The sequence below is a fragment of the Lissotriton helveticus genome, chromosome 8 (genome assembly GCF_964261635.1).
Source record: "Lissotriton helveticus chromosome 8, aLisHel1.1, whole genome shotgun sequence".
NCBI classification, from domain to species: Eukaryota; Metazoa; Chordata; class Amphibia; order Caudata; family Salamandridae; genus Lissotriton; species Lissotriton helveticus.
Window position 1 is genome coordinate 210,071,920 of NC_136069.1, and position 17,849 is coordinate 210,089,768.

General features: G+C 39.7%; 1 protein-coding gene across 2 annotated transcripts in view; it reads left to right on the forward strand.

The window, feature by feature from the left end:
* The window catches only part of CRYZL1 (crystallin zeta like 1), a 269,330-nt gene that overhangs the window by 10,897 nt on the left and 240,584 nt on the right, over positions 1-17,849 (forward strand). For both annotated transcript variants that reach the window (XM_078656942.1, XM_078656941.1), the window contains exon 2: positions 16,830-16,901. In XM_078656942.1, the coding sequence (XP_078513068.1) occupies positions 16,836-16,901 (66 nt within the window). In that variant the 5' untranslated portion in view covers positions 16,830-16,835. The remainder of the gene's footprint in view (positions 1-16,829; positions 16,902-17,849) is intronic.

Here is a 17,849-nt window from a genome sequence, read left to right on the forward strand (position 1 = left end):
ACATTCGCATATTTCCCCTGACTTAAAGTCCCTAAAATGGCTGCCTTTTGAAGCCAGAATACAACTAAAAATTGCAGTTATGACACACGCGGCAGTACACCACGATGCACCCAACTACCTCGCTCAAAAGTTGTCCATATCAGGAGGTTCGAGATCCAACAGAAGCTCAAAAAATCTACTCCTGAAACCCCGTAGATTCCGGAAAGAGAAAACTTACAAGCGCTCCTTCTCAGGAATGGCACCCAGGATCTGGAATGCGCTCCCTCCTGAAACCAGGCGTATCTCCTCCACTGCACTCTTCAAGAAAGAGGTGAAAACCATCCTTCTGGCCAAGATCTCCTGAACGTTATAGGTGTTGGATCAGAGACTCTGCATTGCTTTGTGTCAATGCTTACCTTGTCCTTTGGCACTATACCTCTACTTGATAGAGACACTACTACGCTACTCTCTCACTACCAACCAATATATGATACATGTTGGGTCACTGTTTCACCCTCCCGGTGCCCCCACTCAGTGCTCTCTCTATACTAAAACACTGTTATAAGCCTTCCACACACCCAAAGTGTACCTGAACACCTCTGTAGTGGGATCATGGACTTGTGCCGTCTTATATTTCTTGTTTACCTGACTGTATTTTGATATGTTTTATGTATGTTAATATTATCCTTTCATGTTAGTGACTATTACATTGCTCCCATTACCTCTGTTCATTCCTACTGCCCCTACCCTTTCATTGTGAAGCGCTCTGATATCTGTAAGGATCTTGTTCGCGCTATATAAAACTTTGAATAAATACTTACCTGTAAACATTCATCAAACCTCCACAGTATATGAGCTCTAATTGGAAGGTTGAAAGGGAGGCAAGGATATCTACTGACGTATCGAGCCACAAAAGCTGTACACCACCTGCACTGGTAGTTCGAGGCCACTGCCTCACTGAAGGATGTATGGTATACATGCATTAAAGGTGTATTCACCAGAATCACACAGCCAACCAAGAATCTCACGGAATTGTGAAAACACCTGCAATAGGAGGCAGATACAGTACTGCTGATAGGGTAGCATTGGAACACTCACCTCAAATATTGGCTTAGCTACAAACTGAATCTAAAAGACCAGGGACAGATGGGCACTCATTGGACACATGGAGACAAGATGCCTAGGCGTGAGGATGAACAATGAGCACCAGAAAGGATGACATATACATGACTAAGGGTGACACCTGCTCTCTTCTGAAAGAATTGTGCAAGAATAGAAAAAGAATTACAGTAAGATATGACAGAAATTTGTAAAAGTGGACCAAATAGGACAGAGGGTGGCAGATCTGAAAAGAAAACTAACAGCGTCTTAACTGCTGACAAAGAGACTAACAAATTGAAAGAGGTGGATGAACACCTGGAATCTTCGCATGATGAGAAATTTTCCAGAAGATGTGGAGGGATTCTTTTTAAAGGAATATAATAAACTACTATTCGCCCAAGTTCTGGAGCTGAAACATAGCATATGTATTTGTAAAGCACACATTCACCCAAGGGTAACTTGGCGCTGAACAACAGATGTTTATTGTTACCCAACAGTACTTATTTTATAGACCACAGAAAGATGAAAGGCTGAGTGGACCCGCAGGGATTTGAACCTGTGACCGTGAGGTCGAACAAAGGCCCCTACTGTGGACGCACTAGTCCACTAAGCCACTAGACCTGGCACAGGGAGCCAACAGACCCGGAAAGGAGAGAAGATAAATATTGGAAGAGTGTACAGATTGGAACAAAGATTTGAATGAAAGAAACAGTGTAGTAGCAAGCATTCAAAGGAGATTGTGACCAAACTATCATTCGTATCGTACCAGCAAAAGGTATTCGGCGAGACATAAGGGCTCTCTTGACTTCAAGGAGACTAATTTCTGTTGTTGCAGGACATGGCAACAGCCATATTAGTCAAAAAGAAGTCATTTCTACAAGTAGTGAAGGAACTGGGTAAAAAAGATGTTGGGTAAAAAAAGATGTGAGATTTCTCTGAACATTCCCATGTGAGATACTGTTCCTTAGGGGAAATTGCCACTCCACCATAGCGCACGAGGGAAAAATTATCATGGGCTTTATAGGAAACCAAGAGGGAGCCACATCTTTGCATAGAGATCAGCCAGCAGCTCATAACCGCTAATCGGGAAAAATGGCAGAGGCGCCAGCAAAAAAGTCCAGAAGCGAGACAGATCTAGTTAAAGGGAGTAGGTCTGAAAGGCTGATAGCATGACAAGAGAAGAAAAATACAGAGAAAGAACATTGACCAAAAATTGTAAGTGGTAAGTAGTACATTTTCCTAAGAAAAGAACTCCGGTGCATAACAAGCTAGAGGAAATTAAAACCAGGATAGTACTTCTGCAAGAAACCCACCTAAAAAAGAAAAAGATGTGCAGGTTCAAGGCTCACTACTATTCCACATCCCAGGTTCATGTAGCAGCATGTAACAAGACATGTAAGGCTGTGGTGATGTTGAGAAAGCTATTGGGGGCGGTTTTGTTGGACCCATTAGTGAATAAGATGGCATAATATACATTTGCCAACTACCGAGGAGGAAGAGAATTAATACCTGTTGTCTTGATGTAAGCACCAAATCTAAGAGAAGAAAGTCACCCAAGTACTACTGAGGAAAGTATAGGAATTTGCTAAAGGAGAAATTATTATGGAGGGAGACTTAAACCAAGCGATAAACTCAGAATTGAATATAACTAGGGAGCACAAAGTCAGGTAAGCCTGGTGCACAGGGACTCCATTGAGATGTTGGACCACCTGGAGCTAGTATTATCTGGCACTAAATAATTGAACTTTACATTTTGCTTGCATGCAAAGAAAGAGAGAGACTCTTGGGAAGGTTCTAAAAGCCTTGTTAGGGATACAAATTCCAATCACCAGGAAACACAGAAAAGGACATAGACGTAAGAGACATTAAAACAGACCTTAGATTAATTTAAAATTATAAACTCACTGGTTCTAGAGCAGCCCTAAAAAGTGACTATGATAAGTGGGCACCTTAATATGCTCTTAGTCAACAGGCAAGGCTCTCTTTACACATTGGTGTAGAACTTACAAACATGGTACCTAGGTACAAACTCTATTGAAAGATACACTGGAAGGCAAGAGAAATCGGAGGTAATCATAGGGTTAAGGGATAATAGTGGAGGCTGATGCAAAAGGACATTGGCATGGGGCATTTTTTAGAGATGTTTATAAAATCTGTAGATAGGAGGAATCTTTGATGTGCTGTGATGAATTCTTGAACACATTGCCATTGCATAAAATCATTGATGATCAAAAAGAGGTCTTGCGTGCTCAGATTACGTAAGAAGTATGATTTGCCATAAAACAGCAGCATTCATATAAGGCTTCAGACCCTGATGGATACAGAGATGAATTTTGAAATATTTGTCCCCAATGTTAAAAAAGCTTTTCCAGTCCATGTCTGATGGAGGAGTGGCTACACAATCTGTTTGATATAGATATAGCGGGGCTTCCGAAGCCAGGGAAATATGGCCGACTTTGCCGCTTTTACATGCCAATTGCACAGATAACATATTGCATATGTAGATTATGTCAACTAGATTATCCGCAATTCTCCTGATACTTGTCCACGAAGATCAATCTGGCTTCATCCACAACAGATACACTAGATACATTAAGAAGAACAGCCCACCTTATCGAAAAAAAATCCAATAAAAAGTGGAACTACTATGTCTGGATCAGGAGTGTTATAGTGCCCATGTCATTGCAATGGGCAGGATCACGGTGACTGGAATATTCTTAGAAAAGTTTCAAATTCAAAGGGGGCGAGACAGGATGCACAGTGTTACCTCTCTTTATGTTTTGCGATGGCGGTTAACAGGAGGATAAAATATGGGACTTGAATATTCCCCTAGATTCCCTCTGGTTATACTATGCCAACCTGTACAAACCCTCTTATCGCTGTTTGGAACCTGTTCACACATCTTGTAAATCACTCTGTGACCCTTGGGTATAGATAGCACTATATAACACTCTCAAATAAATAAATAATATCCTTTTGTATCTTGGAACTTTGACACAGTATGGTGCCATAGAAGGGTACAAAGTTTACTTTATAAGGTTCTAATTGTTACATATTCCAATCCCGAATGAAACGAAAGACATTCTTAAAGAGGTGGCTCTTTTCAAAATCAGCAAGATATCCCTGAAATTTTTAAGAATACCCCTCACTATTTGTATGTCATGGCTCTTTAATGCTAATCTCATGTCCTTGAAATGCTACATGTGGCTAAACATTCTGATGCCTTGCTTCTATCTGTGAATGCTTATTTTCTGTGTTATCTAGGAGTGTATGTGTGTTTTTTACTGTATCATTGTAAGATTGTCCTAGAAAAGTTTTGCCAAGGGGCGTTCAATTGAATTACATTTAAAATATATTTTAAATATTCTTTTTAAGGACTTACGCTATAGTTTAGTGGGTGCAAGAACTCTGAGGTTTCACTACTCTCCCTGTTTTCTGTACTAATGAGCACTGCCTTGGATTAGAATGTGGTTTTTACTGTAGTCGTCTTTGAGTTGTGTACTGGTATCTAGGAATATAGAAGTACCAAGATTGTGTGAGAAAGCCAAAAACAAGCCAGTAAGCAGCCAAAGTCCTGGTACCTGGCCATTCTGCCCTAGATTTGGTAGTTTAAGGTGTTACACGGCACATGAATTCCTTAAGGTAACATCAATGGCCCTTTCTTTGCCCATGGGTCATGACTTCTTTCCAGATTAAATCATATTAGCACAGTTGAATCCTAAGTTAAATAAATGTAATTATAATGAGTCCACGGCACAATCTCCTTATTACGCTGTATACTTGAGGGCTGTCCTATTAAATGAGAGCTTTACCCAAGCATAGTACAGAGATCCACCACTTTATTCTCAAATTGGACCTTGACCTATTTTTCCTAATCAAGTCATGGATTCAAGTACAATGTGCTGGATATTGCACTTGCTGTTCCTGAGGGATTTCAAATATTTACACAGTGATAGGAAAGCATGAACAGGAGGGAGGAATTGCAGTTATTTTTGGAGAGAGTGTCTGGTCATCAACTTTTTATAGAAATGTGTGAAAGATGTTGGCTTTTAATTTTAGTCCTACCCCTTCCTCATCAGTCACATTTGTGTTGGTATGTCACCCACCTAGGCATGCTGCAGATTTTGAATTTTAATATGTTCAGCAAATTAAAGCATCGAAAGTATTGATATTGTATGATTTTAATAGTAAAATAGATTTAAAAGATTCTGCAGTCACTAAATAGTACCATCAGCTTAGCACAGCTGATTGATTTCCTCACACAGACCCGATCATTAGCTGGACCAGTGATTGGTGGGCTATGACATTATTCTTCATATTAAGTACATGGTGGTGAGCTGGTCTGGTCACTTCTTAAAACTTTTTGTTATAACTCTGGCACTGTTAATAAAAAATAGTCAATATAAAAAGACGTCACATGGAACCTCTCGAGGCTTACACCTAACAATATTTGCTCTTTAGTGCAAAAGACCTCCCCGCTGTTGGAAACTGGCCTTGGTATAGCTGCAGGCACTTTGAAAGGATGGATCCCTAATATCATTCAGGAAATTGCTCCTCTTATGTTTATATATAAGAATAACTTGAGGCCCTCACAAACTTGGTTCCTGATAGTCTATCTTGGTTCTTCCATATTATAGAATTATAGGTCTATCTGCTAAGGTTGCAGAAAAAATAGCAACTGCACGGTTAATCACATTTATAGAAGCAAACAACATCATGGAAAACTAACGGTCAGGATTCAGAGCATTTCATGGTATGGTCTATGTGGTGAATCAACAACTGATGGTACTGGATGGGGAGCAGTTCCTGATCTGTTGGCTGCTTTCAACACGGTATCTCATACTGTGCTGTTGTTCCATACTTTAGTTGCATGCATTATGGGTAAAACACATTACTAACTTATGTTCTGTGAACAGGACCACAGTCAAAGTGTAACTTTTCCACCTTTCATCCCTCAATTTAGGGACATAACTGGAGTTTTTTTGTATTTGGATGATACAGGAATCGTCCGTAGACTGAGAGTATGTGACTTGGATCAAGTCAACTTTAAAGCATGCATGTCCACGACAGGGTTGCCGTCTGCCAAGTGATTGTTTTTGTTGGCCCAGGAGCCCCTGGCTGCGTAGTTGCAACCCATTTGCAGATACTGGGGCGGTTTCTTGGGAACCCAGATGCATGTCGTCCTCCTGTATGCAGATAACATGATCATTTACCTCAACAATGTCTATGGGGATGTGACTTACCTCACTTCAAACCTGAATGCCTTTGATGACGTCTCCAGCCTTAAAGTTAGTACACCTAATCCTGTTGCAGAGATTCTGCACAAGCACAGAACTATGCACAGGATTATGGGACCTTGGTGTATAGGGACTGGGTCTTCCTATCACCTTAGTACCCACAAGCCCAGGACTAACTAGCTATAGTGTCTCACTTGCTCTCCCACTCCGTCACAGAGAAGCACATGATTAGACACCCCAGAACACAACACTCCCAGATTTCTCAGGAATCGCGATAACAAGACACACCCTTTCACTCACACCCTTGTACTTGTCCACAATAAGATCTGACAGAGTCATGAAATAGTTTAAAATATTTATTTTAACTAACATGCCCTAACATGCAGTATTCATGCTAAAACAAGCAGAAAAATGCATAGTACAAATATAGTCAGCATAGCAGCTATTTCATAAATCATGAAGGGAGATGTCACCATAGAAAAGACAATGGAGCCTAACCTCCCTCCCCTTGCTAAGAAGACGTATTATTATATGTTAAAAGATCTCTAGGCTTTGTCAACAGACCCCATAACTTACCCTATAGATGGTAGATCTACATCATAGGTGCTGTCTCGCTCTTCTCCCAGGAAAAGTCCCTCTCCAAGCGTTTCCCACCTAATTTGTGTACCCCACTAACTAAAGTACGTTGTCCAAAGAACAGCTGCATCATTATGCTTTGTCTAAGGGCTTAGGTCTGGCCAGAACAAAATAACAAGTGGCATTGTTGTTCGACCTTGCACATAATGTTCAGTCAAAATCCCAGGAACATGCAGAGTGTGAACACAGCGATGATTTCTCATGTGAAAGCAGTCATTGAAATATTGCAAAAATAAAGACGTGTAGTAACGTGTGCAAAAGCAGCAGACAAGCTGCAACATGCTCATGCTAAGTTAGTGGAAAACGACAATGTCCCTATGGGCCACGTGACAATCCCTTGCCTTCCCATTTACTGAACACCTACCCACACAGCAAATCCAGCTGGGTACTGGTAGCCTAACCTGGGCACTGCAGATGTTTAAATATTTAGGGATTCAACCATAGAGGTGGACCTTCTGGAGAGAAACCTTGGCAAGGAAGTGAGGTCCTTGAGATCCTAAATCACCTTTTGGATGACACTCCCTTTGTCAGTGGTGTGACTCATGGCCCTGTTGAAAATGATGATGCAACCCTGACTCCTCTAGTACTTTACTAACCTCCAAGACGCAATCCTGGATGCACCCTCTGTCCCTTAGATTCTTTATTACTTGACCTGATCTGGGGCATGGCTTGGAAGAGAGTTGTGCTACGTACACTTATGCAAGCTCCAAACTTCACAAACTATTTCCTAGCCCAACTCCAGTGGGTAGCCCTCTGGTTAGTGGGCCATCATACAGATGAGATGGGTATCCCCTGGGCCGGTACGGAGGAGCTTCCTGGGGGCCAGAACCACCCAACCCTACTCCCCACTACTATCGCTCTGGGGACCTCCCTTGGGGTACTGTAGACTAGGCGGACGCCAGATGGAGGTGTAGGAGGAGGCTGGTATTAACTCTTTGTGACTTTTTCGCAAGAAAGTACACTAAAGTCTTTCCAGGAGCTCCAAGTATTGCCAGGGGGAGCATTCCTGAGCTATGGGGCATTTTGGGCAGCATTACAACACTGGGATGTTCGGGCCTGAAACCAGCCCAGATCCGGTTACTCCATACACTACACGCAATAGGCACGGCAGACACCCAATGTCCTGGTTATATATGGCCTTTGCGCAAGACTCCATTGAGGTGCTAACGTACTTGAGGCCCGGTTGGAAAGACTCCTTAGGACAACTAGTCCACGACTTGGAGTGGCTAAAGACCCTAGAATACCCAAGTAATATTCCCAGCTCCTTTTGATTTAAGTACATGCAATTCTGCATCATACACAGGGCATACTTGACTCTCACCCGATGCCTACACCGTATATTTCCTTTGATCGCGATGAATGCCCCCGCTGCCGGTTAAGCTTGGCGGATATGATCTGTTGTAAGGTTCAACAAGGCCCACGCTAAAGTATCCATTTTCTAAATGGTGACTTTTTACCTCCATTATACTTACAGGATAGCATACTTAGAAATTATTCTGCTTGCCGTATATTTTCTACTATTCATATAATCAGGCTTGCCTGTACACTCTGTACAAGGACAGGAACATGGAACGTAATGCACATGCATTTGGTTGTCTGGTTAGAGATAGCTCTGACTCTCAAAACACACAATCACATCTGCTCTGCACCTTTGACACGGTGTGATTGGAACCGTGCTTTTATTAAATAAACCGCCTCTGTGCCACATTTCAGTAGAGGAGCACGTCTGCTGGGATTATCATGGAACGCTGCACACTGTGACTGAGATGCAGCCCTGCTGACTCTAACCTTCATCCTGCTAAGGGCGGTAGCTTGCTCTACACCAGATCAACTTCCAGATATATATCATACACAGTTATCCGGGGTGGGTTGTCCCAAGAGATCTGGCAGAGGGTACTCCCACTATCCTCTTGCTAGTATAGGTAGAACTAGGTAGGAGTATAAATATAATTATATAATCATACGATAATAGTATAATGGTTGAACTGTTTATCTTTTTTCACCCTTCTTGTAATGCTGGCTACAGTGCTATGTTTCCTCCTACTGATAATTGCAGCTCACGCTTTTTACACAAAAATACAGTTATTTCAATAAATGTTTCAAGAAGCCAATTCATATCACTCTTGTCTCTTCATTGGGCATGCGTGAGTAACAACAAAAGGGTAGATCTGTTTCCACGATTTCTCTGGTGAAATAGAGTGCTCATGTTCTGAGGGGCAGATACCATCTGATACCCTGATATGGTTAGGGGTTCAGATGGGGCACTGTAGGGTCGCTATGAATTGGGGCAACATATTCTGATGGTGTGTGTGGACTCAGTTCCCATTTTCTGAGGATTATGTTGTTCGGATACACAGTCCTACTTAGTTCTAGGAACTGTATGACATGGTGCCACCAATGTCTAGATCAGGTACTTAAATAATGGGTCCGAGTAGCTCTTGCATGTGCCCAAGGCTCTTATTAACCTCACACGGAGACATCTGTGGAGTTAGAGATTAATCTTCCTCTGCTAAATAGGAAACCCTAATTTCTGTATGAAGTATGTTCAAGCTTAAACCTTTAAAAGGATCACCCCACTATACTATTTTTAAATTCTTTGAATACCATTCATTTAACATGGCGTAATTAGCAATTATTCCTATTATTTGCAGACAAGCTGTCACAACAATAAGGGCTCCCTCAAACAGGGAAAGATGTTCCCTTCGTGGTAGAGGCCCACAAAGAATACAAAACAGAGTTATGCTATTCATGGGTCACTTTTCCTGCAGCAGATGCCAATACACAAACATTTCATACATACTCTCCAACAGCAGTACCAGCCCAATACTTGGGTTATGAAGATTTAGAAATACCATTAACATTTCTGGAACATCAAAATTGGTTCCACGGTGTCCTACCACATCCAGTATAAGACTGAGCCCACTCAGCAATGAGGTAACGACCTGGGCAGTCCAGGCCTAGCACCATACCCATCATTAACACCATTAAATGTTGTAGAGCTTCATGCTCTTTATACAGGGTTAGTTAGACTGTACAGATGGTATACACCCGTTACAACGGATCTTTTACTCCGCAGACCCATTACAACGCGACCATTACTCCGCATACCATTACAACGCATTGCGCTGGGGGGCGCTCTAGGATAGGGGATAAGTATAATTTACTATCCAACACCTTCCCTAGGGTCCACGGGGACTGGAGTTAGAATAGTAAATTATACTTACCACTATCCAGCGCCCCAAGGCGCTATGCGTTGTAACGGTATGCGGAGTAAAAGTCGCGTTGTAATGGTCTGCGGAGTAAAAGTATGCGTTTTAACGTCATACATCCGTACAGATGTTTAACACAGTTTGTATGTGAACTGTAATAGAAACCCCAGTGAGGATTGTTAAAGTGCACATCCACATATAGCCGTGCCTGCAATCAGTCCAGTAACTTTCAACTGAATTATGAGGAAAAGGTCCTGCCAGACGGGTGGAAATTCCATTCTGGATTGCACAAATAGTAAACCAGTTTGAAGCAGTATTTTCCTATATAGACCCACAGACAAACATAGAATTCTCACACTGTGTCTACCCCTAGGGATGGTTCCCCCAGTGGATGAATATGCCACCCGGGGCACAGTCTTTGCTGCAATATGTACCATAACATGATACAGCATCTATCGCTGTTTTGCTTGAAGTGCTAAAACAGATGCAAAATTAGTACAGGGCTGCCCCTGCCCTGGATTTGGGGATAAATTAATTGACAATTATGCCACAGCCGCCTCAATTATTTTAAATACCATAAAAGGGGAGGCAGCAGCATTGGCAGCACGCCAACGCCCAGCACAGGTTCCAGTTGTGCACCAAGAGCATGAATTACCAAAAATGATTGCTAAAACCTATATATCTACAGGCTGAAGGGTAATTCTGAAAAGAATAACTTGAAACAGGCACCAAAGTCTTGTAAAAAAAAGCGCTGGGACAAACAGAAAATAAATTAGGGAAAAAGTAAATCACAGATTGGATCTCCCCGACTGGAGTCTTCTGAAAAGCATTATAACTTGCATAACTGTGATTAGCGCAGCCATGAAGAGTATGTGAAACCGAGAAAGAACTCACAAAGCTCATCTAACATCATCATAAAAAAGGAAGAGGAACTTCCACAACAAAAACCCCAGTTCAAAAAGAAGCAAATAGCATGTCTTTACACCAAATATGCCACACATATTGAGGATACTACTTCAGAGCAAGACGTTGGCGCTGATACTACTAGACAGCGCTGCATAGGTCACAGTATTTTGCCAGAATCTTCAAGAGTTTCTGGTTTTGAGAGCAACTAATGACATGATTCAAATTGAGATCAGCGGGTTAGCCCTCCCAAAAGACAGTACGATTTGAATACAAATTCAGGGTGACATACCGAGAACTAATACTTTTCTGGGAATATATAACCAACACCTATGACATTCTCTTGACCAAAGTGGAATGGCCACCTGAGTTTGTTAGAAAAGTCCCACAAGGGAAAGATATAACTATAAAGAAAAACAAGTGAAAAACACTTGACCTGAGCGCACTGTTTCTACCTCACCCTTAGGTGGTACGAATTCCTCTTTATATACATGCAAACTTAAATGGTAATCAATCTGTATAATTGACAACACAAAGCCAAAACATAATGATAAACATCGATTTAATAATTTTTACTTATGCATTGTGAACATCATAATTACACAATTACAATATCATTTAGGATAATTCAATTCCATGATGCTTTTAAATTCCATGACAAATTTGTAATGTTGCCCTATGCATTTCGGGCCATGAGGCCCTTCGTCCGGGGCACAATCTGAAAAGATAAATATAAATTCTCTTAAACATACACATTATATGAACGTTACAATGTCCAAACAAGCAAACCAGTATATATCTCAAAAAAACTCACAGGCATATTCTATTGTTTCAGATACCCCAATAAGTGACATGGTGTATAATGTGTTCGATCAGTGTAAACAAAAACAAGTAAATTAGAAAAATTTGCAAATAAAATGCTTAGAAGAAACACCATCCCTAATAAACACGAGATAAAAAATACAATGAAAAAAACGCATCGACTCACTTTATCACAGTCCATGGAATAACGTAACGAGCCAACAACCATGTATTCGATAACACTCCTGTAAATCTATAAAAATAATATGCATTCATGAGTTTACAACCCCATTGTTGTAAAACTCATGCATCATAAATCTTCAGTGGTTAATACTAACCTGAAAAATTCAATCTGAATATGAGAGTCCGTAAATACTCGAAAAGAACCTCCAGGGTACTCCTTCACAGTCACTGTCACTAAAAAATAATAAGAGTAATGATAACCAGCTATATCGTGACTTATATTACGTGCTGGAACACAATAAAACCGCTACAAAACATACCTAAAGTTATGTGAGTTGGACCTCTCGTCAGAATGAAAAAAGCTGCCGCCACACAGAAACTAAACCGACGTTCGAGCGGGGTGGAGCATACACGTTGTAAGTGTTCACTCGATAGCTGTAAAATCAAAGCAAATCGCTGTGGATATCTATAACAGCTGTAAAACTGAGATAGACCCAATTCAAAAGACCGGTAGTTTCCACATACCTGTAGGCTCGAACCAATGTTGAACACACGTTTACCCGTACTTCACGATACGACTATAGTTAAAGATGCGACGCATGCGTAATGAACTGAGACGTGTAAAAACTAAAAACAGGCCAAACTAAACTAGGAGCAATGCACCCGACGGACTGCTAACCAAAACGCTGCCCGCCATCTTAAAAATGAAGATTAAACCAAAACGTGGCTCGAGATAACACTATAGAACTCGGCAATGTTCAAATAATCCAACACCTTGATCAACATTAAATAAAAAAGAAATAATGAAAAATAAATTAATAAATAAAGTGCTTGTGTGGCATATCATCAGATAAATTCACTGTGAACACCAACATGTAATTGTCAATATAAATGTTCATAAAAGTCTATTACAACTTCATATTATGTTAATGAACCTCAACCTCAGAACTTGCAAGTCTGTATACTGTAGTGCAGATACTATAGATAACATGCTAGATCTACTCTGTCGTTGATCCCTTTGGGATCTTGTGTATCTAAACGCCTTATCCAGAAGACTTCTCTTTGAAGAAGAGTTTTGGATGTATCTTTTCCTGGTGCGGACCCCACCACTTCGAGGACCTGAAATTTTAACTGAGCGATAGTGTGTCTGTTGGTGGTCCAATGTACTGCTAAACTACTATTGGGATTGTTATTCCGAATAGTGCTCTTATGCTCAGAAATACGAGTCTTTATCTTACGCTCAGTCTTACCTATATATAATAGGCCGCAAGGACATTTTATTGCATAGATAAAAGTTTTGGTGTTACAATCAGCATTGTGTTTCGTGATAATAGTCTCTCCTGTGTGGGGATGTTTAACAACATTGCTGATTATGACATTATTACAATGCACACAGTTCTGACACTTCCTGGTGCCTTTGTAATTCTCATGTTTGTCTGTTTTGCTGAATTTCAAGATCTCTTTGATATTACGTGATCTTTTGTAAGCAAATATAGGTTTATTCGCGAATAAATCCTTGAAATCACTTTCATTAGCCAATATCTCCCAATGCAGGTTGATACATTTCTTTATCTGGTTAGAACTAGTAGAAAACCGGTGATGCACCGTTACATCGCAACTTTTACAACGGGAGTCTTTTACAACGGAACTTTTACAACGCAGGATCCATTACATCGGATGCCATTACAACGCATGGCATTACATAGCAGATGCTATTACAACGCATGGCATTACATCGTAAGTATAGGTAAGTATTTAATTTTTTTTAATTTTATTAATATTAATTATAATTAAATATATTTATTTATGTTTTTTAATATTATTAATTTATTATTTATTATATTAATTAAAGTAATTTTTAAAATAAGTACAGGTGTACAGGGGTGTTTTTAGGTTTGGGGTGTTTTTAGGTTTCAGGGTAGGGTTTGGGTTTTGGGGTACAGGGGTGTTTTTAGGTTTCAGGGTAGGGTTTGGGTTTTGGGGTACAGGGGTGTTTTTTGGTTTCAGGGTAGGGTTTGGGTTTTGGGGTACAGGGGTGTTTTTAGGTTTCAGGGCAGGGTTTGGGTTTTGGGGTACAGGGGTGTTTTTAGGTTTCAGGGCAGGGTTTGGGTTTTGGGGTACAGGGGTGTTTTTAGGTTTCAGGGCAGGGTTTGGGTACAGGGGTGTTTTTAGGTTTCAGGGTAGGGTTTGGGTTTTGGGGTACAGGGGTGTTTTTAGGTTTCAGGGCAGGGTTTGGGGGTACAGGGGTGTTTTTTGGTTTCAGGGTAGGGTTTGGGTTTTGGGGTACAGGGGTGTTTTTTGGTTTCAGGGTAGGGTTTGGGTTTTGGGGTACAGGGGTGTTTTTAGGTTTCAGGGCAGGGTTTGGGTTTTGGGGTACAGGGGTGTTTTTAGGTTAAATTAAATTAATTATATTATATTAATTACATTTCTTAATTAAAATAATTAAATTAAATAAATTATTTTAATTAATTTAATTTCATTACAATTAAAAAAATATTTAAATTAAATTAATTTCATTATATTAATTAAATAAAATTAATTACAATTTTTATTAAAATTAATTTAAATAAATAGATTTAAATTTATTAAATAAAATTAATTACTATTTTAAAATGTATTTTAATTCAATTAATTAAATTAATTAAATTAACTTAATTACATTTTTTATACTTACCTATACTTACGATGTAATGCCATGCGTTGTAATAGCATCTGCTATGTAATGCCATGCGTTGTAATGGCATCCGATGTAATGGATCCTGCGTTGTAAAAATTCCGATGTAACGGAATGCGTTGTAAAAAACCGCGATGTAGTGACACCAATCCGTAGAAAACCACCTTGAAACAAAAACTTGTCTATTCATCGTAGGTTTAACTCTGGTTTCTAACAAACAACGACTCTCGTGAATGTTCTTGAACTTTTTTCGCTGTATCTTCTAGAAGTGTGTTTGGGTATTTCTTGTTACTGTATTTGCACTGAATAAGGGCTAAATTATCTTGAAACGTGGTATCATCAGAGCAAATTCTCTTAGCTCGTAGCTCGTAGCGAAAAAAACCTTGCCGGAGTTCGAGATATATGACGCTACCATTAGGACGGGGGGGATGGGCAGTGCCGAATTTTTCATTTTATTATTTAGCTTGCCTCCTCCAAAGCAGGCAGTATCTAGTGACAGAAGCGGAAATACAACAGGCGGAAGTACCTAACATATATCCAATGTTGATGGAGGCTCCTGTCAGCAAGGCTCTATTCAGATTTTGTTTACCCAGTTATTTTAAGAGAACACGGTTTAAAATATATAATTCAGCATATAAAGCCTGGAAGACAATGTGCAAAGTGATATCGCTAGGTCGCATAAGTTACTATACACCCTTAAATGCTACAGAATTATTTCCTGCTATATTTTGGGATGCACGGATGGATAGATGGCGCGGGAAGGGGGTTCAACAGCTAGGAGATTTGTACAATGATGGGATAATGGCCTCATTTACCGAATTGGCTGAACAGTATAATTTAGCTAAACACAATTTTTTTTAATTTTTACAAATTCGTGACTACTTAACTAAACATCAAAGATACTTAGTAGTAACATCTTATGAGTTAATAGAGGCTGTTAAAAAAAGTGCCAGGATTGGGACATTATATGGTATTTTGATTGAGACTCTGCCTGATGATCTAGAGAGACATGATGCAAAGTGGAGTGAATATTGGGACTACAAGAACATATGTGCAACAATCAATTGATATTGCTGCTAAAGTTATGTTGACAGCGAATTTGCGCACACAACACTATAAAACTTTGTTTATATCATACCCCTGTTAAAATGCAGAAGTGGGGGGGATCCCATGATGGGAAATGTTTTAGGTGTCAGACTGATAATGCTGACATTGTACATATTTTTTTTGATTGTATAGGCTTAAATCAGTTTCGAGAGGACATATCGTAGTTTTTAACTCACATTACAGGATTACATGTGAATATTTCTAGAGAGGTGATGTTGACAGGAGTGGGTGAAGGCACACAACCTGCTCAGACATGTTATCCATTCAGATATCTTATGTTTATGGCAGTTGCAGCTGCACGACTATGTATTGCTACTGTGTGGCTTCAACCGGAAGCACCTTCGTTTGAAATGTGGCGCGCAAAGTTTTATAATGTATTTAACTTGGAATATAGGCTTTATAGCAATAAATCAATGAGGAAAAAAAAATTGGGGGCCAAAATCTGGGGGCCTATGTTGCACCATGTGGACAAATCGCTGTGAATAACATCTGACCTCCTAGATATTCATGCAAATATTTCTTATGTGGTCTATTTTTGTTGTATAAGTTACGTCTGCATCGATGATTTAATTATTGGTTTGAAAGTATAAACATGCTTTGAACTGAACAATAAAGAATAAAAAAACATTTAAGAAAAGGAATGGATGCGGGTGCAAATGTCTTTGTTTGGTTATTGCTTGAACAACTGATAGTTAAAGTATTTGTAAATTCAGCATAAGAACTCCAAAACAAGTGGGCGGCTGTGAAAATGTCATTGGAATAGATATGAGATTATCGTAGAAGAAAACAAAACAAAGATATCAAATGCCTTACAAGTGACTTTTATCATGTGGAAGTGCTCTAGGAATGTAAAGTCTACCTACTGCACAAAGATTATTTTTTTTAATAGCTGTTTTTGTGCACAACAGGGAAAATTGCTACTGAAGATCCTAGATGGTTTATTAGTGTTCTGTAATTGTGTAAAGTGTGCTGTATTGAAATGTTTTCATACCTTTCCAGATCACCATGAAGGGCTTGTACTGTCAGCAGAATACAGTGGGAGAGGAAATCACATTTGTTTTTCAGGAAAGGGTGAGTTTCATGCAGCTGAAAACTTGGAAAGACAATGTGTTTTTGTAGTACATTGGTTCAAAGTTGCAAATAAACTCTTGCCATTTCACTAAAATATATCTTAAAACCTATTACACTGCATTTGAGAAATCTTTGGATTTGATTCACAGAGTTGTTTTCACAACTCCATGGAAATTAGACACGCAAATAGCTTAGTCTACAACTGCAAATTCACAAAACATGAATTTACACTCCTTATTGGATTTACTCACATGTAAAATGACACGAGGAGGATGGCATTTTAGAAGTGAGCAAACGTCCCCACTGTGACTTTTTGTGGGCACTCCATGGTGTGCCCATCTGCAAGAGGTTGTAATCATCAAGAAACTTCAATGTTTGTGAGCAGTAACAGCATTTTTATATGGTTTTTTTTCCTGCCCTGAAAATAATTGAAGATTTACTCTGTCAAGAGTAAATCTATTTACACGGTGTAGAAGAGAGGCAACACCCCTATAATCGCCAAGAGTTAGGAGAGGGGGTTTCCACAGGGAGCAAATAGTTTCCCTGTGTAGAAACCAAATGAAACATTATTTGTGTTGACGCAGAGATGCATCATATTTCGACATGCAGAACTATACTTTTGTTATATTTCTTTATTAGTAGATATATATGCATGTGAATACTTCAAGACATGTGATAGCTACAGGACCCCTTTTCAAGGGGTATGCAAACTCGCAGGATGTTTTTTTCCCTGCATATTTTATATTTACTTGCCAAATCTTTGATAAATTTATGAAGTTCACCAGGTTTTGCGAAATGTGCCCCTCACATTGACATTGAGACTTTAACAATGCTTTTCTGTCATTGTGTCTAGTCACCCATGATGAGGAAGAGGTATGCGAGATTTCAACCTGAGTACAAAATGCTCTTTAGTGACCATGGCGTACATCACATGGTGCCAAATGCATA